Below are 14,787 nucleotides of genomic sequence, written 5' to 3'. Positions count from 1 at the left end.
GAGATCCGGGTCATTCCGGATCTCCCCTCCTTCCGCCGCGCCCTCAAGACATGGCTATTCCAGCTAGCGGGGCTGGCCTGAGGGGTATTTTAGATTGGATTTTAATTTGATTTTATATTGGGTGTTAACAAAATTTTAAATGAAACGGCAAAATTAATATTTCTTTTAATTATATTTTTAAAACGGTGTTTGTAGAGTTGTTATGTTTTTAGCTTGCTGTAAGCCGCCCTGGGTCCGCCAGGAGAAGGGCGGGGTATAAATCTAATAAAATCAAAATCAAAATCAAAATCAAATTAGGTTATTTCACAAATGCAAAAAATCCATTTCACATCTAATGGATATATGGATTTTCTTTCTATTAATTCATTACATTGAGAGGTTATTACTACAGGACAGGAATTGCAACTTTCCCTTGGTTAGGATCAGAGGCTATGCCACTATCACCATTTCCTCTTCCCTTCTCCGCCTCACCATTCATTCTCACTGGTCCAGGCAGAGGACTTGTGGCTCCATTTGAACTAAGGGTGGCTAGTGAAATCATCACCAAAATGACTTCGTAGCCATGGATGTGGAGAGGGCTCACATGAGCAGCTGAACAGGTAGTTGCTCTCTCCGCCTCTCTCATGGTTCAGGTGGGCATATTTTTATTGGGATTGTGAGCTGGATCACTTTGGATAATGGGTCACATCCAACCCATGAACTGTAGGTTGCTAATCCCTGTTCTACGGTCAGATAATTTTAATCAAATGTTGTTTTCAACTTTTTCCACTTGTGGGATTGAAGTAAAACCACTTTCTCATCCTAAAATTGAAGAAACGTTTTGACTGAGAGATAGGGATAAGATAAATCACACTAAGAGGATAGGAACTAGAAACGGATTGTCGCCTCATGATAGCCTCAGTATGGAACACACTGCCTTCCTCTCCGTTGTACTCAATAAATCCATTAAGGCAGTGCTTTTCAGAAGGGAGTTCCATTTCATTGGTGGCAATGTTAGATAGGGAGGGTAGTGATTATGCTTTTATTAATGTGATTTTAATTCTATGCCTTATTATTTTTATGGGCGTAAGCTTCCTGGGGTAATTGATAAGGCAGCATACAATTAAATAAATTAATGATGTACTCAATAAAAAGAAATTACAGCACAAAATTGAGACTTAGTAACGTACAAGATGCAAATTCAGGCACTACCTTAGTTGTTCCCAAATATTCCTAATGGTTTTGTTTTATGTAACGATACCTTTGTAATTGGCAAGTCTACTGTTATTTTGTACTTTTTGCTCTATGGTAATACTCTTTTAAGACTAATTACAAAGTTTTTCTACACATCTTTATATTTATGGCAGGTACAGGCAATATTTGACAGATCAGGGACTGCAATCCAGCCATCTGATCTTCAGTACAGTTGCAGAAGGCAAGTCGTTTTGTAGGCAGGGTAGCAGATTTTAAGAATGGGAATGGGAATAGAAGACCTTCAAGAAAGAAAGCCACTTAATTTCCAGTTCTTCTCAAACCCCGTGACACAGTCTGAAATCACTCTTTTGGGAAATTTGTGTCCTTTTGTCAGGGATTGTGGCAGAATTGGTATTACAGAGCAAAAAATCATCACCAGATTTCAAACATTTTGCTGCCAAATTTTGGTGTGGAATAATCCTTGTGTACGGAAGGTATACATGGCATATGGACTATCTTAATTTATATTCATCTTACAGTATTTCAGTTCCTCCTTTCTTACTTTATGTTTTGTTAAACAAAGTAGGTGTCTCTGTGTTGAGAGAAAATATTAATGATATACAGATGAGGAGGAGGGGGAAATCAGAACATTTGTCCAGATCTGTAAAAAAAGATTAATTCAAATATACTAACAATCCATTGCTACAGATCAAGTGTAGATTATTCTTTTTTTTTTCAATATAAAATTTTTATTATTTTCATCATAAAAAAAACATCACAGGTATTTCACAATGCTATATGAAAAAAACCCCACCCCCCACCCGCCCACCCCCCGGACTTCCCAAACCTAATCCCAGGATAATATTCAGATATAGGTAAACTAATATTAGTATCCCTAACTCCACAAAGTATATTATTCTACATGAGTAGGTAAAATATATAGAAAAAAAACAAGTTAACTAGAAACCTAAATTATATTCCACCACTCTGTACTTCTTTTGAAGTGTAGATTATTCTTTATAGTAATTTACAGTATTCTTTACATTTGATCTCTAGCAGTCCATTGCCAAGAAAAACATTGTATCCTTGACATGAGGAGTCCTTGGTGCACTCTGAGTTCTGTTATTTTCTTGCAGATATTTCATTACCCTAACTAGGTATCATCATCATTAGCACTGATGGTATTACCTAGTTTGGATAATGAAACGTCTGCAAGAAAACAACCAAGCTCAAAGAGCACCAAGGACCCCTCATTTCAACCCTGAACTACAAATATTCTCTTTTATTGGTATCCTTGACAAGCTACAATCAGTTGAAAGTAACTTTGACACTCCTGTAAATTTTGCAAAATGTTGCAAAATGACACCCTTGGAGTACACAGAAACCAAATTGATCCTATTAGAGGTAGTCCTCGACTTGCAACCACAATTGAGCCCAAAATTTACATTGCTAAGCAAGACATTTTTTAAGTGAGTTTTGTTCTATTTTACGACCCTTCTTTCCACAGTTGTTAAGTGAGTCACTACAGTTGTTAAGTTAGTAACACAGTTGTTAAGTGAATCTGGCTTCCCCATTGACTTTGCTTGTCAGAAGGTCACAAAACATGATCACATGACCGTAGGATACTGCAACCATCATAAATACGAACCAGTTGCCAAGCATCCAAATTTTGATCCCGTGACCATGGGAATGCTGCAACATGTGTGAGAAATGGTCATAAGTCACTTTTTTCAGGCCCAAACAAACAGTTGTAAGTCAAGGACTACTTGTATTGCCACAAGGAGATGGAAGAGCTCAGTTATAAACAAAGACATGGCCAAGGGCTAACTGTGGAAAAGATCATAAACTAAGTTTTAAATTAGATTAAAGCAGAAGAGGGCCAACCAATTTCCACAACATGTTCTTAACCTTATGTCTATCATCTTCCAATACCAATACCATCACTGTATTACTATTAAGGGTCATTCTCTTAATTGCAAATTAACTACTTTCTGATTCTTTTAGGAGAGACTGGCTCAGATCTGGACCAGAAATACTACTGTGCCTATGCATTTTGCTGTCTAACCAATTGCTCTTCTATTTCCTTTTCAGTCTTAGCTGCCGACGATGTATAATTGTGGGAAATGGTGGCATTCTAGCAAACAAATCTCTGGGCTTGAAAATTGATGACTATGACATTGTTATTAGGTGAGTTGTTTCAGCAAAAGAGAAGAGGAAATAGTGTATGGGCCCTATATATAAAAAGACCCGATGTTATATATTTTTTGTCTCCAAAAGAGGCAATAGGTCTTATTTTGGAGGGATGTCTTACATTAGGACTGCCTCAGCCAGGCCTCCCACGCCCCGACACCTGTTGCGCCACTGCTTGAATTCTTCAGCAGCCGCTTGCCGCCACTTGTGGCCGGACACCATGTGGTGCATTGCGTTGTTTCCACTGCTCGCAGCAGGAGGCCATATGGTGCTTCACACTGTTGCTGCCGCTCATGGCATGAAGTTGCATGGTGCTTCAGACTGTTTCCGCTGCTCATAGCAGGAAGCCGCATGGTGCTTCATGCAGTTGCTGCTGCTTGTGGCAGGGAAGCTGCACAGCACTTCAGGGCGTTTCTGCTGCTCGTGGAAGGAGGACACATGGTGCTTCATGCTGCTGCCGTTGCTCGTGGCAGAACGCCACGCGGCGCTTCAGACTGTTGCCACCGGCCCAAAGCGTCGGAAACAGACCGAAGCGCGCGGTTTCCTACCATGAGCGGCAGTACTGCCGTGATGAGCCACGTGGCGTGACAAGTGTTGGGGCGTGGGACATCTGGCTGCGGCATGTGCCTTGTCCCAAAACTAGGGCTTATTTTTGGGGTAGGGCTTATATTAGGCTTGCCCCCCAAAATCAAGCTAGGGTTTGCTTTCAGGGTAGGTCTTACTTTTGGGGAAACGTGTGTGTGTGTGTGTGTGTGTGTGTATGTATAGTCACCTAGATGACCAATGTGCAGCTGTCATTTATAATACTATAAATGGCAGAAAAGGTGAAATTAACAAAAATAACAGCCATCCATTATTCAATGTTTGAATACTTGGTTCTTTCTTCAGCATTTGAAATGACCCTTTGATTAGACTCCATTATTTTATATTTATTGAAACAATCCTAATTACATCATTCTCATATTAGTTCAGCTTCCTAATCTGGTGCCTGCCAGATATGATCAATTTCAAGCTTCCCAAATTCCCAACCAGGATGTATTAACCTATTTTACTTAAAATTAGGCATAATTGATAGCCAACATGCTGTTGAAGATATTGCATTATACATGTAATTGTTAATCCTAAGGAGCAGTTGCTGCAGGGGTGCATGCAGTTCATAAGGAAGTGAGATTTTGTGGAAGCCACAATCCTGTTTTCCCACTTTGCTCAGAATATCTTCCTCATCAGTCGTGTCCAACCCTCAACCACTCACTCAGCTCAGAGCAGAAGGAATGATTAAAGGGTTAAAAGGCCCAGCTTTCCTACACCAAATTTGTTTACTACACAACTCCTGCTGAGGATTAGGAACAGCTTAGAAGGTAATAAAAGGATAAGGCTTCAAGGCTTTTCCTACGCTCTCAAATGAAAGAAACTCTTTTCCAAAATTATTTCAAAATGGGATTCTTGGCAAGGAAGATAGAAATAGCTATCTTCTGAAGTGTATGTCACAACACTTTTGCCTTTGATGTGATCTTGAATTTAATGTTTTTGTACCTGACCTGCAATTTGTTTGTTTTAATATAGAGCAGTAATGATACAAGTGAACCTCATTATTTCCAGAGATTATATTCCAGAATTCCATTTATAGAAAATACTCAGTGTAACTTTTAGATAAATTAAATCCTGGCCACTCAAAGTTGTATTGTTTTTTCACTTATGACAGTAGGGTACCAGTTGATAAATTGACATGACAATTATAGAACTGCTCAAGGAGGTCATTTCAGCTGTATTTGTCTGTCTGTCTATCTATCTATCTATCTATCTATCTATCTATCTATCTATCTATCTATCTATCTATCTATCTATCTATCTATCTATCTATCTATCTATCTATCTATCTGAACACTGTACCTCTAACACACTGCAATTCTATGAAAAACTTTGATTAAATCATAACACTAAAAATTTAGTACAGAAAAAACCTTTTTAGCAGCAACTTCTATGTTGTAAAAAAGAAGTGCAAAAATAATATGCAGAAATGAGAAGAGATTCTAGAAATTCCTTTGTATAACTTAATTAAAAAATAGTGCGCCTGGTATCTTTAAATGAGTATTTTTCTCACGTTTTGTTTGTAGTAAGCTGGAAAATATGGGAAGTATCAAATTGCTAAAGGAATTTGTTCTTCTTCTTTGGTTTAATTGAAGACTCAAGAAATAACATGATTTTAACAAGGTTTAATTATTGCCTCCTTAAAATTTTTATACCATTTAAAATTTTTAATTCTAACATTTTAATCCTTATATATGTTTCATATTTTGAAGTTTTATTATACATTGCCCAGAGTCCCTCTTTCAGGGGGATGGCAGTTCAAGAATGTGAAATATAACTAAATAAAAAATAAACTTATTTTGCCAATATTAATACTTTCTCCATACAACATATAATCACATATCTTGCCTCCAAAGAATAGATCATTTATAGTGTAAACTAATGGCCCTATCAGCCAGTTCTGATTTTTGCTTTATTTACTGCTTACTGCTTTATTGGCAGCAATAATCCTCAATAATTTGAGTGTGATGCCTTTGCAATTTTTACTGAACTGGAGTTCCTGACATTGATTTTTGTTACACAAAACCTTGAACTCTAATATAAATACAATTCATCATTTTTCTCTAATCTCCCGGAAGGTTGAATTCTGCTCCAGTGAAAGGCTTTGAAAAAGATGTTGGTGGCAAGACAACAATGCGGATAACGTATCCAGAAGGGGCTATCCAGAAACCTGAGCAGTATGAGAAGGATTCCCTGTTTGTACTGGCAGGATTCAAGTGGCAGGATTTCAAGTGGCTGAAGTACATTGTTTATAAGGAAAAAGTGGTAAGATAAAGGTTGTTTTTTTCCTCCTTGGAGGAATTCCTGATGTTTCAGGGTTATTCACTTATAATTACAACATTGATGACCAAAGAGGTGAAATGATAAAATGTATGTGATTACAGTGACCACAAAAACTGCAATTTGCATCAGAAATTGCTTATATGTAAGGACTTGATTTGTATTATGACATTATCTCACATGTGCTGTTACTTTGATATAATCTCAGTTTGCTACAGAAGCTTCTGAAATAGAACTTAGTTACCCGTTCAGTATTTATGCTTCTTATACAGTATACTTACTTCTATGGAATAGCATCTGTCTTAACAATGGGTCCTGAGTTCTTCCCCAAATAACCTGGGCATTAAAGTTTATTAAATTCAGCTGAAGTTTTTTTTAATACAGAAATAAGAAATCTGGGATGGCAACACATAACAAATAATTGATAATGATAGAGTGAAAAGAGCACATTTCTGCAAGCTGCCTGCTGGGAAAAGTCAATAAGATTGATAAACGGGTAGCCATGGGTAATAAATTCAGACTTAAAGACTGGACAATATATTTGGAGACTGACTAGTCGATCATCATGTGTCTTGCATCCTAACCAAAACAGTTTTAGAAACCATATGTAAATACATTTTTATAGAGGTTTTTCATTTGTACTTGAATATAAAATGATGAAACTATTTTTGTTTATGTTTGCAAACTTTGAAGGTTATTTTTGTTCTTACTTGTAAGTTACTTTTTGTTCTGTTCTTTCAATTATTTGAAACATATACTATGCTGCATTAGTAGAGCATGTTTTATAATCCTTAATAGCAAATGTAGGGGACAGTATGCTTTTAGTTGGGAATTATTGTCATTCTTAAATCTGTTTTATTAGAACACATTGAGCAGAAATATATTTCAGAAATACAGATTCTGCCAAGATTAAATCAGACTTTTTTGAAATAATTAAGCCAACCTGGGAGCAGAGTTGAGGTTTATGCAAACAAGCTATTTAGTTGGTTGATTCAAAGATAATTCCTTGCTTCAGAAAAAAAAAATCACCTGGAGGGGATTCTCCTTGAACATCTGCTTTGTGGTGGCCAAGAAGGCAAGCAAGGGCAAATGTTTATTTGGATATTGGTAAATTTCCAGGTTTTTCCCTCTTACTTGAATATACCCAGTTTCGCCAATAATCTGCCCAAACATGAATTTACAGAGGAAGTGCCAGTGGCATCAGGATATAGCCTTTATTAGTGGAAGTCTGATGGTGAGTGAACACTTGCCTGCAAGTGCAGCTATATTAAAACACTGCTTGTTGCACAGACATCTGTGAGTCACAATATGCAGGGGAGCCATTGAGGATCAAGTAGGGTTCAGTTGTATTTCATCAAGGGAATGAGAATATATGTGCTTCCTTGCCCTCTCAATCTATATGTGCATCAGTTTAGTGACCAATGTATTTTGGGGATATGAATAATTATTTATCAAAGAAAACAAGGTCTAGTGTTAGTCAAAATATTCCTTCTAGATGGTATAAGAGAAATTCCCCATTTTATATAGTATAGATGACTAGTCATGATTTGTTTTTGAAATATGAGATACGAAGAGGTTGTGTGAACACAAAGGGCATATTTATTGGAGGAAAATATTGCTGTCTCCATATTTCTTATTTCTGCTTATTCTCTGAGGGATTATTGGCTGAGTTCACTTTAGAATCATAGAGACCTTTCACTATCATGTTAGTAAGTTTTATAAAGAGGTGGACTAGAATATAATGCAGTCTAAAGTAGTAACTAATTTTTCCTTGTTGAATAGCTTATGTGACCTCTGATACTTTCTCATTAACTATTGTTTGTCATCACACATCTGAATTCCCTTTTAGACAAAAGCTACACAAAAACATGCACTTTCACCCTGAAAACCGATGCACAGTCCAAATAGGTTAAAACTAATCCATCTTGCACCAAAGAGGAAATGAATTCTCTAGAATGCTTAAGAATGAGTCACAGTCATGAGGGGAAAGCAAAGGGAGAGGCAGAAAGCAGATCTGTCAAGCCGACTACTTCCAGAAGGTATTAATACACACAGGGACTAGAACATAAATTTCCCTTTACTTCACCTCCTTTTTCTTGTTCTTGTGAGTTAATTTTGCCAGATACATCTACAGGCATTACAATATATGTCAAGAAACATTCTTGGAGGACCAAAAAAAAGGGCTTATTTCATCCTGCTGCAATCTGCCTATCTATATACTACTAAAACTCTTGTATCTGTTTGATATTTTGAAACCTTCAAATGTAATCTACAATTAGGTGTAATGGTGTGTTATAGGGCAACAGTTTTTGAATCAATATACTTCAAATGGCTAACTTAAAGAATCCACCCAAAATCTGGCAACTATGACTGCTACAGGAGAGAAATTTGGCAAAGTTGTGGCCTCTTCAGCTCCATCACACCTTTCAACTACACTTCCCAAAAATCCATAGGTTCTGTGGTGCAAGGGAGTGGAGGGGTGTATCCCTATCCCCTTATCCACCTCACCTCCTCAACTAAGAGGTCAGCAGGGATTGTCTGCTTTGGAATCGAAGCTGATATTTCAAATACAGATAGTCCTCAACTTACCACCACAATTGAGCCCAAAATTTAGGTTGTTGGGTAAGTAAGTTTTGCCCCATTTTATAACCTTTCTTGCCATAATTGTCAAGTGAATCATTACAGTTGTTAAATTACTAACATGGTTGTTAAGTGAATCTGGCTTCCCCATTGACTTTGCTTGTCAGGAGGTTGCAAAAGCTGATCACCTGACCCCAAGACACAGCAACTGTTATAAATACCGGTTGCCAAGCATCCGAATTTTGATCACATGACCATGGGGATGCTGCAACAGTTGTAAGTGTGAAAGATGGGCATAAGTCACTTTTTTCAGTGTTGTTGTAATTTTGAACAGTCACTAAATGAATTGTTGAAAGTTGAGTATTACCTATATTTTAATGGCAGTGGGCAATAAGGGAAAGAAAGAAGAAAGCAATTTGGATGTCTACTGGTGAAATAGGGCTGACTGGGTGTGCCAGCAGTCAACAGGTAAGTCCTTTTTTCCCCTGAAGGGAAGGGGCCCTTGGGTACACACTGGGATGATGAGTATGTGTGCAGTTTACTTCATGGTCACCACCTCCTTTTGTTTGTCTTTCCCCAGCAAAGTGACAAGTAGTTCCCTGGTTGGAACTGCGGAGGAGAATGAGTGATTTCTGATGCTCCCTGTCAGCTTCCCACAAGCAACGTCAATCAGGAAGCTATCAGGAAGTCAGAAGTTATTCCCATTCTCACTGCTTTTTGGCCTACCCATGGTCACTGTCTTATTCTATTTACTCTTATTCTTTACTCTATTTCTGAAAGGATGACCCAACAAGTCACGGGTTGTTAAGTATGCTACTAAAATTCTTGTGTCTCTTTGATATTTTGTAATTGTCGATTGGGTGAAGTAATACATCATAGAGCAACAATTTTTGAATCAATTTACCTCAAATGGGCTAATTTATGGAATGCATCCAAAATTCAGGACTCATGACTTAACGTGGGATTTGGCTCCAGCATCACCATTCTATCCAACTACACTTCTCAGAAACCTGTAGGTTGTGTAAGTGTAAGGATATCCCTGTAGGTTGTGTAGTGTAAGGATATCCCTGTCCACTTTCCTTCCTCTTCTGGCTCCTGCACCTAATCAGCTGGTAGCAAAGTTTGACTAAGTGAGAAGCCATTGGCTGCTTTGGAACCAAGGCTGAAATTTGTAATCTTTTAAGGATGGTGACTGGTGAAGGAACAATGAGGGAGCAACTTGGATACCTGCTGGCAAGGTAGGGATGGCTGGGGGCACTGGCAGTCAGGTGAGTCACTTTCCTCCCTGGAGGGAGGACTCCCTTGGGGACAGGGCAGAGTGATGGAGGATGCAATTTTCCTTGTGGTCTGTATCTCCCTTGGTATCCCTTCCCTACAATAAAGTGGTAGGCATTCCACGGGGCAGCTGAGGAAAAGGAGGAGGCTTCACCAGGGCTCTCTTAAGAGGAGGTGAAGCAGCATAAGCTTTTATTGCATGTGGAAAGAGGAAGGATGGGGGATCAACTGGGATGCCTGTTGGTGAGGCAGGGCTGACTGGATTCAGCTGGCGACAAATGAAACATCTTCCTCCCTGGAGAAGGCCCTTGGGGAACACTGGAATGGCAAATGGGGGTGTTGTGAAAAATTCAAATTATACCTAGCACTCAATATATATGCAATTGAAAATTATATCTTCTGTAATGAAACTGCAGGCAATCCGCATATGTTTCTGGGGAATTTCCCATACAGGTAAATGCTTGAATCAGATTACAGGTGGTTCTTGATTTCTGACCACAATTGTGATCAGAATCTCAGTCTTTTGAAAGCAACACGGTCGTTAGCAATATGTCATAAGATTGCTTCATCCAACAACCACAATTCTGGCACTCCCAGTTCTGGTCATTAAGCAATCTCCTGAGTCATTAAGTGGATGGAACAAAAGAGCTGATACCCTTTGGCAAGTAACTCTTTCAGAATAAGCGGGCTGCCTGTCAGAGAGTTTCAGCCCTCCCTCTTTCAGCCAGCCCCCAGAGACAAAAGGAAGTCATCTCAACAAGCAAGCAATAGCATGAACCTTCCCAACCGGCTTCCCCACTGAGCTAAGGAAGTCAGCAGAGAATATTGCAAATGGATATTATATAATTGTGGGGTGCTTGGCAGTCAGTTGTGTGAACAGATTGACATCATCCTGAATCAGGATCATATGACCCCGGGGGGGGGGGGCAACATTTTGTGAGTGTGTGGTCAAAAAAGTCAAGATTGCAGTCAGGACAGTGCAGAAGAGATCCAAAGCTTTTTATGTTACTGTATCGGAACTATAAAGACTTCTTTGAAACTCAAAGAATTAGTTATTGCACATTAAAAAATACCATGCGTATCAGCCAAATTCATGGTTTGTTTTGATTGATACCTAAATATTGTGTAAAATGTCAAGGGCATAAATTGTGAAATAGCTTCATGCAGAAATGACACTTTATTGTTTACCACCGTAAAAATATGCTGCATATCCATGCTGATCATTGACAGTTTTAAATTGTGGATGATATATGTCAGTGGTGGTGAACCTATGGCACGCGTGCCGGAGGCGGCACTCGGAGCCCTCTCTGTGGGCACACGCACCGTCGTCCCAGCCCCGCCTCCTCCCACAGCCCCCTCCTCACCAGCAGCCCCCCCGGAGGAGAGTCGGCCCTGGGCGTGGCCCACTTGAAGCAGCGTAGCCAAGGACATGGTAGCCGGGCAGTGGGGAAAATACTCCGTCCTTGCACCCCATCGCATGCAGATGATGCTGCAGGGCACAGGCGGAGGAGGTGGCCACCATGGTGCTGCTGGGCTACCTGGGTGATCTGTGATGGACCATGGAGGTGGTGGGTGGCCCAGCGGGCAGAGCGGAATGGGGACGGGTGGGAAGGCGGTTTTGGGGCACTCGGTCTCTAAAACGTTCACCATCACTGATATATGTTGACACAGTACTCTACAAACTCATGCTTATTGAAATCAGAGATTTTTGCATGTAACTCAGTGCTTACTTGTTGTTTTCCCTATTTCTGAAACCAGTATTGTGGTTAGAATAATTTTTTGAGAGATTTGCTTTGTCAAGATATTGTAGGAAAAGATGTATAAAAACTACTGGGTGGTGGTATAGATGGGGACTGAATCTCCATTTTGGAGAAGGTATGTGCAAAGTTCCCTTTCAGATAAAGATCTAGGTCATGGCAAACATGCAAGAAATATATGTAGCGTAAAATAGCAAAATAGATAAGATTTCACAAGCAGAAATTCCATATAATATGCTTGGCTAATAGAATGCTTTCAGTTACAGGTAGTCCCCAGATTATATCCATTTGTTCAGCAACCATTCAAAGTTACAATAGTGCTGGGGAAAAAATGATTTATGACCAATCCTCAAAGTTCGAGCTGTCACAGCACCCTCACAGACACGTGATCTCAATCTGGACATTTAAGGTGATCAGTTTGTGATTACGACCTCATGGCAAGCTGATGTTGTGTGATCACCATTTGTGTCCTTCCCTGCTAGCTTCCCACAAACAAAGTCAATGGGGAAGCTCACAGGGAAGATTGCAAGTCATTCCAGTAAGTCGCTCTTACCACTTTTTCTCCAAAGGAGCCTACAATGGAGTACAGATCCCAGGATTCTCATACTTCATAGCACTTCCCCATCCAGGCCTCCCTCAACCAATGTGAAGCTGTCAGCCTGTGTTCCACTGAGTCTTCCTACAGCAAATCCCACTCTCCATAGCACCCCTACATTTCTTGCTTGGGACTCCTGTCACTTCCTGCTTAATGATGCACATGCTCCTGGGGTTAGGACGGCTACCAAGATTGCTGTTGCTAAGTGATGTGTCATGTGACATCACACTTTATGGCAGCATCACCTAGAGAAGGCAATCCTAGTCACAATTGACATTGTAACCTGAAGACTACCTATAAGGTTCTAACCTTTAAAACTTTCCTATTTTCTTTCTGTCCAAAAATAAATTCTAAACTCTAATTCTCAGATCTTACATTTGCTTGAGAGACTTTAAGATAGGTGAAATTGAAAGTTTGGGAATCACTTATTGCATGCAGCTGGAAATTATGCAGAACACAATACTCACAACATTTTGCCAGTACACTGAGAATCTCATTATTTAGTCAGGTGCCTTTTTATTTTATTAAAGTTTATTTTTTGCCATTCTTCCTTGTCTGTACTCCTTGGGGATAAGTGTAACCTGATGGGTCTCAAGTTGCTCAATAGAAGTGCTTACCTCAGATTTAACCAGGCTATGTTTGGGCAGAAAACTTCCCAGTTGTCATTGTGTTAATTCTACCTATCCTTGTGCAGTGGTGAGAGGGATTGAATAACTGCATTCCTTGTTGGGTGGGGCAAAACAAGCACACATATTTCTGGAAGGTTGGGGGGTCTGCGGCCCTCGCTTTCTTCTTACAAAGAAGAAAAACCCAAATTACCTGCACCAATACACTCCAAGCTTCTGGGCAGGTCTCCATTCAAATTCTTCTTGTTCTTTGTAATTTTCACATACTTGTTCCTGGAGCATAGAGTGCAGAAATCTCCTCTTACAACAGCTTTTATATCCAAAGTTTGTCTTTTCTTGTTGATCTAACCATTCTGTTTTTTGGCTGTGCATCCAGGGTATATGGTACTATATGCCAGTATTGATCTCTGGTATAAAAAGTAATAAAACAGAACAAATTTGTTTGTAAGCACAGTTTGTCATAATGCACAACACAGTTCTGAGTTAAAATTTCTAAAATTTAGTTGAAGAAATTTCCATGCTTTACCACCCAGAAGATTGACTGTATCTCATACATATGCAGTTGTAATAGAAACCCTACATTGTTATTTCTAGAACTTGACAACTGCTTAATTTTTCCATTTGAGTAAGGTGGTGGCAAGGATGCTTAACATTATCTGTCTTCCATTTCATAGCTTGGGGGAAAGCTCTGTGTGCATGTTTGTCCTTGCAGAGGCATAATTGGAACATATGGGGGGCAGGGGTTGAGAGAAGTGATTTAGAGCATAGAAGTGGTAACCTGAGAATCCTCTCTTCATATAAGATTAGTGTTGTAGGTAAGAGATTGAGCTGCAAATAAGCCCCTGGTCTGGATGAAACCTCTGTCCAGGAACTCACTAGGAGGCCTTAACCAAGCTACTGTCTCATCCATAATCCTTCCTCCTGCAAAGCTTACTTATTCCTCAGTGCTGATTATGAAACTTGAAAATTTGAGTTGGTTTTAGAAGCAATAACTATCTGAAAAGTTGTTTTAAAATACAATAAATAATAAAATGCAACATTTTTTTAAAAAAAAAAGAGCAGTGGGACTTTAATATATATTTTTGTTTATAATGTACAATTATCCTTTAATATATAGAGGAACAAAGTGTTTATAGACATCTCCTTAATTTCTGCAATTATGGATAAGCCTAAGCAGACCCGTCTCTGTGTCTTTCCTTGTGGGTTAATGGCATTTTTGCATAACTTCAGGAATCCATTTTTCTGAGATTTTCCCCCTAAATATATTTTCGTCTAGGAAGGTAGCTGATAACTTCATCAATGCATCTCAAAGGGAAAAATGCAATTCAAATAAGTAAAGCATATGTGAAGGAGCATCATAAGAATGCCTTCTTCAACTTAGTGTCTTTCTGATATGTTGACCTTTAGTTCCCAGATCTATTCCCACATCCTACACATCTGGTGAGCACTAAGTTGGGGACAATATAACATGTGAAGAACAAATATAGCCAAGATGTTATAGAGGAGATTGACTTACACAGACACAACTCCCCCCACCCAAAAAATATTCTTATATAAATGTATTGAGGACTTCTTTCCCCTATTTTTGTACTTTTCTTCTTGGTGGTTGGATATGTGTGGATAATCAGCCAGTTTCTCCAATTCCACTGTCATAATGGCTTAAGGAGCAGACCTGCTCCCTGGAAGCTAGGTACTCATTGAAACAATTGTACACTCATATCTT

General features: G+C 39.2%; 1 protein-coding gene across 7 annotated transcripts in view; it reads left to right on the top strand.

The window, feature by feature from the left end:
• The window catches only part of ST3GAL3 (ST3 beta-galactoside alpha-2,3-sialyltransferase 3), a 168,056-nt gene that overhangs the window by 117,533 nt on the left and 35,736 nt on the right, over nucleotides 1-14,787 (top strand). For all 7 annotated transcript variants that reach the window (XM_015811361.1, XM_015811360.1, XM_015811356.1 and 4 more), the window contains 2 exons: nucleotides 3,265-3,360; nucleotides 6,030-6,216. In XM_015811361.1, the coding sequence (XP_015666847.1) occupies nucleotides 3,265-3,360; nucleotides 6,030-6,216 (283 nt within the window). The remainder of the gene's footprint in view (nucleotides 1-3,264; nucleotides 3,361-6,029; nucleotides 6,217-14,787) is intronic.

Source organism: Protobothrops mucrosquamatus, unplaced genomic scaffold, assembly GCF_001527695.2.
Source record: "Protobothrops mucrosquamatus isolate PMUCROS unplaced genomic scaffold, P.Mucros_1.0 scaffold39, whole genome shotgun sequence".
NCBI lineage: Eukaryota > Metazoa > Chordata > Lepidosauria > Squamata > Viperidae > Protobothrops > Protobothrops mucrosquamatus.
This window is presented reverse-complemented; position numbering and strand designations above follow the sequence as displayed.